This window comes from Salvelinus fontinalis, chromosome 17 (assembly GCF_029448725.1).
Source record: "Salvelinus fontinalis isolate EN_2023a chromosome 17, ASM2944872v1, whole genome shotgun sequence".
In the NCBI taxonomy this organism is placed as follows: Eukaryota; Metazoa; Chordata; class Actinopteri; order Salmoniformes; family Salmonidae; genus Salvelinus; species Salvelinus fontinalis.
In genome coordinates this window covers 9,664,406-9,678,515 of record NC_074681.1, presented here as the reverse complement: position 1 = coordinate 9,678,515, position 14,110 = coordinate 9,664,406, and the positions used below count along the sequence as shown (strand labels likewise).

The 14,110-nt window shown below is 42.2% G+C and overlaps 1 protein-coding gene across 1 annotated transcript in view; it reads left to right on the top strand.

The window, feature by feature from the left end:
- LOC129814526 (collagen alpha-1(XI) chain-like) overlaps positions 1-14,110 on the top strand; it is a 167,087-nt gene extending 152,977 nt beyond the window's left edge. The window contains exons 42-55 of the mRNA XM_055867712.1: positions 558-611; positions 3,114-3,167; positions 5,088-5,195; positions 5,809-5,862; positions 6,062-6,115; positions 8,231-8,338; positions 8,514-8,567; positions 8,830-8,865; positions 8,971-9,024; positions 9,162-9,432; positions 10,490-10,602; positions 11,077-11,145; positions 11,512-11,745; positions 13,673-14,110. Of these exons, the coding sequence (XP_055723687.1) occupies positions 558-611; positions 3,114-3,167; positions 5,088-5,195; positions 5,809-5,862; positions 6,062-6,115; positions 8,231-8,338; positions 8,514-8,567; positions 8,830-8,865; positions 8,971-9,024; positions 9,162-9,432; positions 10,490-10,602; positions 11,077-11,145; positions 11,512-11,745; positions 13,673-13,819 (1,410 nt within the window). The 3' untranslated portion in view covers positions 13,820-14,110. The remainder of the gene's footprint in view (positions 1-557; positions 612-3,113; positions 3,168-5,087; positions 5,196-5,808; positions 5,863-6,061; positions 6,116-8,230; positions 8,339-8,513; positions 8,568-8,829; positions 8,866-8,970; positions 9,025-9,161; positions 9,433-10,489; positions 10,603-11,076; positions 11,146-11,511; positions 11,746-13,672) is intronic.

The following is a 14,110-nucleotide window of genomic DNA, read 5'->3' as shown; positions in this document are numbered from 1 at the left end:
ATGTTGGTGTTCCTGCTGTTGTTGTTGTTGATGATGTTGCTGTTGTTGATGTTGTTGGTGTTGCTTTTGTTGTTGTTGATGGTGATGTTGTTGTTGACTATGGTTGTTGTTGATGTTGGTGTTGATGTTGTTGTTGATGTTGTTGTTGATGTTGTTGTTGATGTTGTTGTTGTTGATGTTGTTGATGTTGGTGTTGCTGCTGTTGTTGTTGATGGTGATGTTGTTGTTGACTATGGTTGTTGTTGATGTTGGTGTTGCTGTTGATGTTGTTGATGGTGATGTTGTTGTTGACTATGGTTGTTGTTGATGTTGGTGTTGCTGTTGATGTTGTTGATGATGTTGTTGTTGTTGACTATGGTTGTTGTTGATGTTGGTGTTGTTGATGTTGGTGTTGCTGCTGTTGTTGTTGTTGACTATGGTTGTTGTTGATGTTGGTGTTGCTGTTGATGTTGTTGATGATGTTGTTGTTGATGATATTGTTGTTGATGTTGTTGTTGTTGATGTCGGCGGCAGTGTCGTCATTGTTATTCTAACTGGTCTTTTGTGTGTTGTCTCAGGGTCCATCTGGCCCTTCTGGAGAAGCTGGGTCACCAGGGCCCCCCGGCAAGAGGGTGAGTGTCCCCGACACGGTTCCAACTTGGGTCTCATGCACACCACAAACCTGTGTTAGCCCTCTGAGCTAAAGCCTAAGCATTCACTCACAGAGCTAACCCAAGGTCACAGGTTTCAGGCACTCGTCACCATCCAAAATGAATAGCCGTCGCTGAATTGAAATATTACATACAATGTATTACAACACAGATCGGATTTCCACTTGTTGAATGAACAAGTCTCAGCGTTCAGAGATGGGTGAAGAATAGATTAGTTTTAGAATAAACTATTGACCTGTTTTAGTTTGATTGACAGTGACGTGAAAAGGAATAAAACACTAAAGTTAAGATATCAAGCTGTCATTTCTGCTTTTGGCATCGCCTACTGCTCGCTGTCCACGTGAGATTAGGGATGCATCGCAAAGGGCACACTATTCCCTATTTAGTGCACTACTTTTGACCAGAGCCCATAAGTAGTACACTATGCAGGGGATAGGAGGCCATTTGGGACACATCCCAGTGTGTTTCTTACCAACGTAACCCTTTTAACAACCTGGCCCGTCTACAGCCATCACCTTTAATGGAGAGCAGTAAAAGGCTATAAACCAATAGACCGATGCTGTCAAATAATGACGGGTTGTTAGTGCATGGTGCCAACAATATGAGGGTTTCCCAAATGGAACCCTATTCCCTGTGTAGTGCACTACTTTTGACCAGAGCCCTATGGAACCCTATTCCCTGTGTAGTGCACTACTTTTGACCAGAGCCCTATGGAACCCTATTCCCTGTGTAGTGCACTACTTTTGACCAGAGCCCTATGGAACCCTATTCCCTGTGTAGTGCACTACTTTTGACCAGAGCCCTATGGCACCCTATTCCCTACGTAGTGCACTACTTTTGACCAGAGCCCTATGGAACCCTATTCCCTACGTAGTGCACTACTTTTGACCAGAGCCCTATGGCACCCTATTCCCTACGTAGTGCACTTCTTTTGACCAGGGCCCTATGGCACCCTATTCCCTATGTAGTGCACTACTTTTGACCAGGGCCCCATAGGTAGTCCACCGTATAGTGGATAGGATGATATTTGGAATGCAGTTCCCTTTCACTTTTCTTTTAAATGTAAAGTTCAGTTTATATCAAAGTCAATTGGAACATACACTGGTGTTAGTGTGAAAGGATGTGACTACAAATCAAATATCAATATCAATATCAAATCAAAGTGGTTCTGCATTTAGTGTAAAGGGTTTCCTTCACTCGTAATGATTTACGATGATGGCTCACAGACAAAGTGCCAGGTACTAAAAATGTATGGTGTAAAACGCATTACAATGCCACCGACGTACAGTCCCAATATGTTGATGCACTATGATATATATTCTATAGAAGCTATATTAAACTCAGCTTGTTGAAGTCGGAAGTTTACATAATGACTTAGGTTGGAGTCATTAAATCTCGTGTATCAACCACTCTACAAATGTCATGTTAACAAACTATAGTTTTGGCAAGTCGGTTAGGACATCTACTTTGTGCACGACACAAGTAATTTTTCCATCTATTGTTCACAGACGGATTATTTCACTTATAATTCACTGTATCACAATTCCAGTGGGTCAGAAGTTTACATACACTAAGTCGACTGTGCCTTTAAACAGCTTGGAACATTCCAGAACATTATGTCATGGCTTTAGAAGCAATTGGAGGTGTACCTGTGGATGTATTTCAAGGCTTCAAATTCAGTGCCTCTTTGCTTCACATCATGGGAAAATCAAAAGAAATCAGCCATAGCGTTAGCCAGAGCATTAGCCATACCGTTAGCCAGAGCATTAGCCATACCGTTAGCCAGAGCATTAGCCATAGCATTAGCCAGAGCATTAGCCATAGCGTTAGCCAGAGCATTAGCCATAGCATTAGCCAGAGCATTAGCCATAGCGTTAGCCAGAGCATTAGCCATAGCTTTAAAGGCCCCAAAGTGTGTTCATTCTGTTCATTCTCAGGCCATTCTAGAAATGTCACCCGTTAATCATATGTCCAATGGGAAGTTATGTGGTTGATTTGCCATTTATATGTTCAAGTAAGGGATTTTGAGGGATCTTCTGTGTAGATTTATATCAATTAGATATAGGTCTGTAGGTCATTGAAGCACACTGAAGCTCAGCTGAGTTATAACACACACATTGATGCCCATAACCCATATCAGGGTTTAGATAGTCTCCTTCATTCGTTTATGGTCACTGATGCTAAACCACAACCTGCTTCTAAGGCAGTTATTCAGATCCTTTAGCTACACTACCAGTAGACTATAGGCCAATTTACTGTAGCTTTGTCCCTATTTGACCTGCTGTACGCTGGGAATCTGCTTCTAGTCAAGGTTATTAACCTTGTCGAGCAGTTGTCATGAATAGTTATTAAGTCTATTAAAAAGGTATACTAAACCATTTAGACTGTTTTAACCATCTATGATTAAAATAAGTTGTAAACTGTATACCAAGCTGACGAGTGGGGACTTTCTTTCCTCCTCAGGGACCCATTGGACCAGCCGGTACTGAGGGAAGACAAGGAGAGAAGGGATCTAAGGTAAGACACACACGCACACATTTCCATTCAAACAGAAGTGTAGGATTAGAGTTGATGTGATGGAGACAGGCGAAAGCCTCTCAGAACTTCCTGGTCTGTCAAAGCTGGCTTCTAATTGGTTGTCACAACGGTTTAATCCTCCAATCCCTTCATCCGATCTGACGGTAAATCCATGGATCTCCAAACCTCCGTGTCTGTTCTCATGGCTGATGGATGACATCTGGTGACTGAGTTTAGGCTCTGTGTGATTGTTGTAATTCCCAAAAGCTTTTGAAAGGTGTTCTCTTTTGAGGGTGAACAGGACCCAATACTTTTTTATTTCACCTTTATTTAACCAGGTAGGCCAGTTGAGAACAAGTTCACATTTCCAACTGCGACCTGGCCAAGATAAAGCAAAGCAGTGCGACACAAACAACAACACAGAGTTACACATGGAATAAACAAGCGTACAGTCAATAACATAATAGAAAGAAATTTATGTACAGTGTGTGCAAATGAGGTAAGATTAGGGAGGTAAGGTAATAAATAGGCCGTAGTGGGGAAGTAATTTCAAATCAGCAATTAAACACTGGAGTGATAGATGTGCATAAGATGAATGTGCAAGTAGAGATACTGGGGTGCAAAGGAGCAAAAATACTGATAGAATCCTCCTGAGAACTTCAGTTCTCGTAACCGTTTTAAGCCAGTTTCCTGTTTTTTGATGTTAGCTATGTAGTCAATTATATTCAACTGTAGTTAACAGCATTCAACTGTTTTTTATTTAATTTTTTATTTAACTACGCAAGTCGGTTAAGAACAAATTCTTATTTACAATGACGGCCTACCAAAATGCAAAAGAAAAAACACATCACGACAAGAGAGACAACACGACATAAAGAGAGACCTAAGACAACATTATGGTAGCAAAATAACAACAACATGGTAGCAGCACAACATGGTAGAAGCACAAAACATGGTACAAATATTATTGGGCACAGACAACAGCACAAAGGGCAAGAATGTAGAGACAACAATACATCACGCGAAGCAGCCACAACTGTCAGTAAGAGTGTCCATGTTTGAGTCTTTGAATGAAGAGATGTACAGTTTGAGTGTTTTCTGCAGTTCATTCCAGTCGCTAGCTGCAGCGAACTGAAAGTCAACTGTAGTCAAATGAATTCAACTATATTCCACTATATTCAACTATATTCAACGGTTTTCCCCACTTCATAAGTCTACATTATAGATATATCTGTATTCTATACCTGTAAGCTGATTTTAAAGTGGCTTATTTCTCTGGTTCCTCAGGCTATATTTACATTTACATTACATTTAAGTCATTTAGCAGACGCTCTTATCCATATAACGTATCTCTGGAAGGGAGTCATGCTCAATTTATTTGAATGTTGCTACTGTGTGGCTCCTCGATGAGGCCGAAGGTATTGACACAGTGTATTATAGGGTGAGGCTGGAGCTATTGGTATTGAATGTTGTGATTGTGTATTGCAGGGTGAGGCTGGGGGCAGTGGTATTGAATGTTGTCATTGTGTATTATAGGGTGAGGCTGGAGCTATTGGTATTGAATGTTGTCATTGTGTATTATAGGGTGAGGCTGGGGGCAGTGGTATTGAATGTTGTCATTGTGTATTATAGGGTGAGGCTGGGGGCAGTGGTATTGAATGTTGTGATTGTGTATTATAGGGTGAGGCTGGAGCTATTGGTATTGAATGTTGTGATTGTGTATTATAGGGTGAGGCTGGAGCTATTGGTATTGAATGTTGTGATTGTGTATTATAGGGTGAGGCTGGGGGCAGTGGTATTGAATGTTGTGATTGTGTATTGCAGGGTGAGGCTGGGGGCAGTGGTATTGAATGTTGTGATTGTGTATTATAGGGTGAGGCTGGAGGCAGTGGTATTGAATGTTGTGATTGTGTATTATAGGGTGAGGCTGGAGCCGAAGGGCCTGATGGTCAGACTGGACCTGTCGGACCCCAGGGGCCCTCTGGTAAACCCGGACCCGATGGCCTGCGTGGAATCCCCGGCCCTGTTGTGAGTTAACTAGCTATATACTTTAGCTACACGTTACACTATCACTGTTGTAACTAGCTAGATTACAGACTGATCCGTTTGCTATACATTATCTGTACATTATCAAGGTTAAATAATGTGATGGACGATGTGATACATTATGAAGGTTAAATGATAATGATAATGTAATATATTTGGTTATGGATAATGTAATGGATATAGTTATGGATAATGTAATATATATGGTTATGGATAGTGTAATATATATGGTTTTGGATAATGTAATGGATATGGTTATGGATAATGTAATATATATGGTTATGGATAATGTAATGGATATAGTTATGGATAATGTAATGGATATAGTTATGGATAATGCAATGTATATATTTATGGATAATGTAATGGATATGGTTATGGATAATGTAATGGATATAGTTATGGATATGGTTATGGATAATGTAATATATTTGGTTATGGATAATGTAATGGATATGGTTATGGATAATGATATGGATATAGTTATGGATAATGTAATGGATATAGTTATGGATAATGTAATAGATATAGTTATGGATAATGTAATGGATATGGTATTGGATAAATTAATGGATGATTTGATACATATTCTAAGGGTGAACAAGGACTTCCGGGTGCTTCTGGAATGGACGGACCCCCTGGACCTATGGTAAGAGATAATATCTCATATATTTCAATATTTCATATCCTATTTTCTTGGGGCAATTGTAATGCCATGATACACTGGCAATTTTTTCAGGCAACAATTGTTCTAAAATATGACAGTGTGTGTGAACAGTAAGTAAAAGGCCCTTAGATGTACTGTCTTTGACAAACTGATTCCTGAGAGGGGTTTTCTCTCTTTACAGGGACCCCCTGGTCTCGCTGGTTTGAAAGGAACTGCTGGGGGTAAGGGAGAAAAGGTATGACTGTAACACTCTTATTTTATAGAGCAGAGAATGTTCTCTCTCTCTCTCTCTCTCTCTCTCACTCACTCACTCACTCACTCACTCACTCACTCACTCACTCACTCACTCACTCACTCACTCACTCACTCACTCACTCACTCACTCACTCACTCACAATCTCTTTCTCCATCCCTGCATCTACATCCCCCTCTGTCTATTTCTCTATTTCAAAGTCAACTCTGTATTTGTGATTTAATGTGGTAATTAAATATGTATAAGACATATAATATAAGCTGTTTAATGATCATTGGTTTGTAGCCAGCATGCAGCAGTATAGCCCAGTAGGGACAGAAGGCTAGCTAGAACTCTAGCTACCGCGGCAGATACCAGAGATAGACCACCACTGTTATATACAACACCAGCTATAAACACACACATGTACACGCATACACACACACATGCACGCACGCACACACACACACACACACACACACACACACACACACACACACACACACACACACACACACACACACACACACACACACACACACACACACACACACACACACACACACACACACACACACACACACACACACACACACACACACACACACACACAAAGACCAGGTACCAGAGACAGACCACCACTGTTAAATATGACAACACCATAAACAGACTAATAATTTACCTTGGTGTTTTGACCCCCGTAACAAAGACAGTGTTTTGACCCCCGTAACAAAGACAGTGTTTTGACCCCCGTAACAAAGACAGTGTTTTGACCCGCGTTGTTACGTCCGTCGTTGAATTAATGAGACCAAAGCGCAGCGTGGAAAGTGTCCATGATATTTTAATAATGAAACAACGACAAAACAACAAGAATATAAACGAACGTAAAGTTGTGCAGGGCTAGACAGCTACTGTGCAAAAACAAGATCCCACAAACTCAGGTGGAAAAAAGGCTGCCTAAGTATGATTCCCAATCAGAGACAACGATAGACAGCTGCCTCTGATTGGGAACCATACCCGGCCAACAAAGAAATAGAAAACTAGAATGCCCACCCAAATCACACCCTGACCTAACCAAAAAGAGAAATAAACAGGCTCTCTAAGGTCAGGGCGTGACACCCGTAACAAAGACAGTGTTTTGACCCCCGTATCAAAGACAGTGTTTTGACCCCCGCAGACAGAGACAGTGTTTTGACCCCCGCAGACAGAGACAGTGTTTTGACCCCCGTATCAAAGACAGTGTTTTGACCCCCGCAGACAGAGACAGTGTTTTGACCCCCGCAGACAGAGACAGTGTTTTGACCCCCGTATCAAAGACAGTGTTTTGACCCCCGCAGACAGAGACAGTGTTTTGACCCCCGTAACGAAGACAGTGTTTTGACCCCCGCAGACAGAGACAGTGTTTTGACCCCCACAGACAAGGCCTAGAATAGTTGTTCCTTTGTTTCCTTCATAAACATTCTAATGATGTTGCCAGGTCGATACTTTAATCAACATAATTTTACTTGCCATAACTTTAACAACAGCTGGTTATAGCAAAGTTTCATGTGAACAAAAAGTCCAAGTTTATTTATGATATTTTGTTGACTGACAACCAAAAATTAAGGGTGGTTCTCAGTCACACACAAAAAAACATACAGTATTTCAGAAATGCATTTTTTAAAATTACTTTAATGTATTTTTTCTTGCTTGATGGATCACTACACTGAGTGGACAAAACATTAGGAACACCTTCCTAATATTGAGTTGCACCCCCTTTTGCCCTCAGAACAGACTCATTAACAAGTCAGGGCATGGACTCAACAAGGTGTCTCAAGCGTTCCACAAGGACGCTGGCCCCTGTTGACTAAAATGCTTCCCAAAGTTGTGTCCAGTTGGCTGGATATCCTTCGGGTGGTGGACCATTCTTGATACACACGAGAAACTGTTGAGCGTGGGGAAAAAACTAGCAGAGTTGCGGTTCATCGACGCAAACCGGTGCGCCTGGCACCTACTACCATACCCTGTTCAAAGGCACTTCAATATCTCTCTCACCCTCTCTCCTTGCGTCTCCCTCACTTCCTTCCTCTCTCTCTCTCTCTCCATCCTTCCCTCTCTCTCACACTCTCTGTCCTCCAGGGTCACCCAGGTCTGATTGGTCTGATTGGGCCGCCTGGTGAGTTCGGAGAGAAGGGAGACAGAGGCCTGCCTGGACCACAAGGAACTGGTGGAGGCAAGGGAGACACTGTATGTGACTGATATGTTTACTACTCATTTATTTAATAGTTACTAGTTTATTTACTAATGTATAAGATTTTTTTAAACCATCTGTAAACGGCTTATAAACCATTTATAAAGTGTTTTGGTTGATGCTACTGTGAAGTGTCGTCTCATTGGTTCCTGCTGTATTGTGTCTCTATAGGGTGTTGGTGGTTCTGCTGGTCCTCTTGGTCCTCCTGGACCTCCTGGTATTCCTGTAAGTTAATCAGCAAATCATCTCCTCGTCAGCATATCTCTTCAGCAAAATTGTTCAGCAAATTTCTATCAAATGTCTATACGATTTCTTCATCAAATGGTCAATACATCATTAAACAAGTTGCACTATGGTTATAGTGTTATCGTTCACGTTGTGTCTCTCGTTAAAACATCTTCTCATATCAAAACATCTTCCATGTCTACCATTTCATCATGTTCCTATTCTTATCGTTCAACTTTGTGTCTCTGTTTTCTTGATTTAGGGACCTGTGGGCTCTAAGGGGTCCAAGGGATCATCAGTAAGTTCCGTTCATTAGATGACTAACCGAAGACACTAACATCTCATATATGACTGGTGTGATAACTTCCATGTGTAATGCTGTGTCCTGTGTTTGTTTTTTTAGGGTGGAGCTGGCCAGAAAGGAGACACTGGTATGATCGGACCACCCGGAGCTCCTGTAAGTCAACATTTCCTCTCAAAGAAAGAGCTCACGATCTCATGATTATCCATTTTTTTATTAATCTTTTTTCCTGTCTCTGATTGGCCGTTTCCCTGACCCCTTGCCCTCTAACTTTGAACCTCTCTTCCAACCAGGGTCCTCCTGGTGACATCATCCAGCCGCTGCCCATCCAGCAGGCGAGCAGGAAGAACAGACGGCAGGCGGAGGACGACGGCGTGCAGGGCGACGAGGCGGGAGGCATGGCGGACTACGGCACGGAGGCAACAGCAGACATGGAGGACGTGTTCGGTTCCCTGAATAACTTGAAGCAGGACATCGAGAGGATGAAGTTCCCCATGGGAACACAGGACAACCCTGCCAGGACCTGTAACGACCTGCACCTCAGCCAGCCTGACTTCCCTAACGGTGGGTGCAATCAATCAAACAGACTGCATTGTCCTCAGAGGGAACTTTGGTTTCCAGGTAAAACACAGAGTTATTAACAGTACATGCAAAGGACAGACTGAGTTACAAAAACATCACCATCATCATCATACAGCAACTTCAGGAGCTGGTTAGCAATGAAGTGAGAGAGAGCAGCTGCTAGAAGGAGCCCCCACACACAGCAAATAGACATTGCATATTAAATATTCATTAACAAGTGCAACATTGACTTGGCCAAAGGTCTATGTGACTGAAATGTTGTAGTAAAGTAGGAACGTTTTTTAAAAAATCACAAAGAGTAGTGATTTACATTGTTGTTTTCTGGTGACGTACTGTGTATGCTGGTGTCAACTCAATCTGAGCATCTCATTACAATCTGAGCAACTCATTATAATCTGAGCATCTCATTACAATCTGAGCATCTCATTGCAATCTGAGCATCTCATTACAATCTGAGCATCTCATTATAATCTGAGCATCTGAGCATCATTATAATCTGAGCATCTCATTATAATCTGAGCATCTCATTATAATCTGAGCAACTCATTACAATCTGAGCATCTCATTACAATCTGAGCATCTCATTATAATCTGAGCATCTGAGCATCATTATAATCTCAGCATCTCATTATAATCTGAGCATCTCATTATAATCTGAGCATCTCATTATAATCTGAGCATCTCATTACAATCTGAGCATCTCATTACAATCTGAGCATCTCATTATAATCTGAGCATCTGAGCATCATTATAATCTGAGCATCTCATTATAATCTGAGCATCTCATTATAATCTGAGCATCTCATTATAATCTCAGCATCTCATTATAATCTGAGCATCTCATTATAATCTGAGCAACTCATTATAATCTGAGCATCTCATTATAATCTGAGCATCTCATTAGAATCTGAGCATCTCATTACAATCTGAATGATTTCTGTTTTACAGTACTATGAGTTTACAGTACTACATTGTTTAATAACCTTGCCATAGGGCCCCGGTACATCATGTTAATGATTGTGTGTTTTGTGATGTTCAGGTGAGTACTGGATTGATCCTAACCAGGGCTGTACTGGAGACTCCTTCAAGGTCTACTGTAACTTCACCGCTGGAGGAGAGACCTGTATCTACCCTGACAAGAAGTCCGCTGGCGTACGTTTCCATTGGTCATTTCTGGAAAATAATGTCTGTAATGTCTGTAATGCCAATAGATACACTCTTAGAAAAATGGGTTCCAAACGGGTTCTTTGGCTGTCCCCATAAGAGAACCCTTTTTGGTTCCAGTTAAAACCCGTTTGGTTCCATGTAGAACCCTATGTAGAAAGGAACCCAAAAAGGGTTCTCCTACGGGGACAGCCGATGAACCATTTAAGGTTCTAGATAGCTCCTTTTTCTCTAAGAGTGTACAGAAATGATGTACCAATAGTAAATCCCTGAAGGGGCAGAACAACAGATTTTTACCTTTTCAGCTCGAGGATTTACAGAATACTAGCCCAATGCTCTAACCACTAGGCTACCTACCATCCCAACAGTGAACCTGTCATACTTATAACAGTAAACATGTTGCTTTCTTAACCTGGTAACCTGTTCATTCATTCATGGTGTTGTGTTTGTTCTGTGTAACAGGTCAGAATATCGAACTGGCCGAAAGAGTCTCCTGGATCATGGTTCAGTGAATTCAAACGTGGAAAAATAGTAAGAAGATGAAAATATCCAACTCTCAAAACAGTTGTACATGATCAAGATCAAGATTGAGATGTACAATAGACATGTTAGACTCAGGGCAAGATAACCTACAGGGAGACTAAATGTATCATCTCCGTAACCCTCTCTACACCTCCTCCCTCCCTCCCTCTCTACACCTCCTCCCTCCTTCTCTACACCTCTTCCCCATCCCTCCCTCCCTCCCCCTTTCCCCACCAACCCTCCCTCCCTCCCCTTCTTTCTACACCTCCTCCCTCCTTCTCTACACCCCCCCTCCCTCCCTCCCTCCCCTTCTTTCTACACCTCCTCCCTCCTTCTCTACACCCCCCCCCCACCCTCCCTCCCTCCTTCTCCCAGTTGAACTATGTGGACATGGAGGAGAACACCATCCAGACAGTCCAGATGACCTTCCTGAAGCTGCTCAGCTCGTCAGCCCGTCAGAATTTCACCTACATCTGCCACCAGTCTGTAGCCTGGTACGATGCCAAGGCAGACGGCTACGACAAGGCTCTACGCTTCCTGGGCTCCAACGACGAGGAGATGTCCTACGATAACAACCCCTTCATCAAGGCCCTGTCGGACGGATGCTCGGTATGTCGTCTTACGTCAGATTTAGCTTTCAGCTTGGAGCTTCCATTGGAATTTGCATTAGTTCTATTAGAGATTCCATTTGTCCCATTGGAGATTCCATTGGTTCCATTGGAGATTCCATTGGTCCAATTGGAGATTCCATTGGTTCCATTATAGATTCCATTGGTTCCATTATAGATTCCATTAATGCCATTACAGATTATGTTAGTGCCAACACAGATTCCATTGTCTCCATTATAGATGCTATTGGTTCCATTTTAGATTCCATTAGTGCCAATAAAGATTATGTTAGTGCCAACACAGATTCCATTGTCTCCGTTATAGATGCTATTGGTTCCATTAGAGATTCCATTAGTGCCATTACAGATTATGTTTAGTGCCAACACAGATTCCATTGTCTCCGTTATAGATGCTATTGGTTCCATTAGAGATTCCATTAGTGCCATTAAAGATTATGTTAGTGTCAACACAGATTCCATTGTCTCCGTTATAGATGCTATTGGTTCCATTAGAGATTCCATTAGTGCCATTACAGATTATGTTAATGCCAACACAGATTCCATTGTCTCCATTATAGATGCTATTGGTTCCATTATAGATTCCATTGGTTCCATTATAGATTCCATTAGTGCCATTAAAGATTATGTTAGTGCCAACACAGATTCCATTGTCTCCATTATAGATGCTATTGGTTCCATTAGAGATTCCATTGTCTCCATTATAGATGATTTTGGTTCCATTAGAGATTCCATTGCCGATTCCATAAGTTCCATTGAAGATTCCATTGGTTCCATTGGAGATTTCATTGGTTCCATTGGAGATTTCATTGGTTCCTTTGGAGATTTCATTGGTTCCATTGGAGATTTCATTTGTTCCATTAGAGATTCCATTGGTTCCATTAGAGATTCCATTGGTTCCATTGGAGATTCCATTAGGTCCATTAGAGATTCCATTAGTTCCATTGAGATTCCAGTAGTTCCATTGGAGATTTCATTGGTTCCATTAGAGATTCCATTGGTTCCATTAGAGATTCCATTGGTTCCATTGGAGATTCCATTGAGATTCCATTAGTTCCATTGAGATTCCATTAGTTCCATTGAGATTCCATTACTTCCATCGGAGATTTTATTGGTTCCATTAGAGGTTCCATTGGAGATTCCATTGGTTCCATTGGAGATTCCATTGGTTCCATTGGAAATTCCATTGGTTCCATTGGAGATTCCATTGGTTCCATTAGAGCAGGGGTGTCAAACTCATTCCACGGAGGGCCTAGTGTCTGCAGGTTTTTGGTTTTTCCTTTCAATAAAGCCCTAGACAACCAGATGTGGGGAGTTCCTAACTAATTAGTGATGTTAATTCATCAATCAAGTACAAGGGAGGAGCGAAAACCCGCAGACACTCGGCCCCCCGTGGAATGAGTTTGACACCTGTGCATTAGAGGTTCCATTGGTTCCATTAGAGATTCCATTACTTCCATCGGAGATTTTATTGGTTCCATTGGAGATTCCATTGGTTCCATTAGAGGTTCCATTGGTTCCATTAGAGATTCCATTGGTTCCATTAGAGGTTCCATTGGAGATTCCATTGGTTCAAATTAGAGGTTCCTTTGGTTCCATTGGAGATTTCCATTGGTTCCATTGGAGATTCCATTGGTTCCATTGGAGATTCCATTGGAGATTCCATTGGTTCCATTGGAGATTCCATTGGTTCCATTAGAGGTTCCATTGGTTCCATTAGAGATTCCATTGGTTCCATTAGAGGTTCCATTGGAGATTCCATTGGTTCAAATTAGAGGTTCCTTTGGTTCCATTGGAGATTGCTAATTGGTCATCATATGGTAGTTACTGGTAGATATTGATTGATCTTAGGATCTGAATTTGACACCACAATAACTCCCTCCCTCCCCCTCTCTCCCTCCCCTCTCCAGCTGAAGTCGGGCTACTCCAAGACGGTGATGGAGATCAACACTCCTCGCGTCGACCAAGTGCCCATCATCGACGTCATGTTTAATGACTTTGGCGACCCCAGCCAGCGGTTCGGGTTCGAGGTGGGCCCCGTCTGCTTCATGGGCTAGGACCTTACCACCCCCTGAACCCTAACCGCCCCCCCTCCCACCCACCCCGAACCAGCTGAAGGACAGTGTTAGAGGGCGTTCTGTTCTATGCCTTGTACTGCTGACTGAGTACCTGACATCCATCAATCACCCTGTTCTCTTCTAGACCCGACCTGGCCTTGTCTCAGGTGCTCTGAACAAAACCTGTGTTTTATATCATTGATATGATCAGACCACCAGCATCAGACCACCAGCACGCTGCCCTCCCCCATTGAACAACAGCCCCCCCCTGCCCTACCCACTATAGAACAA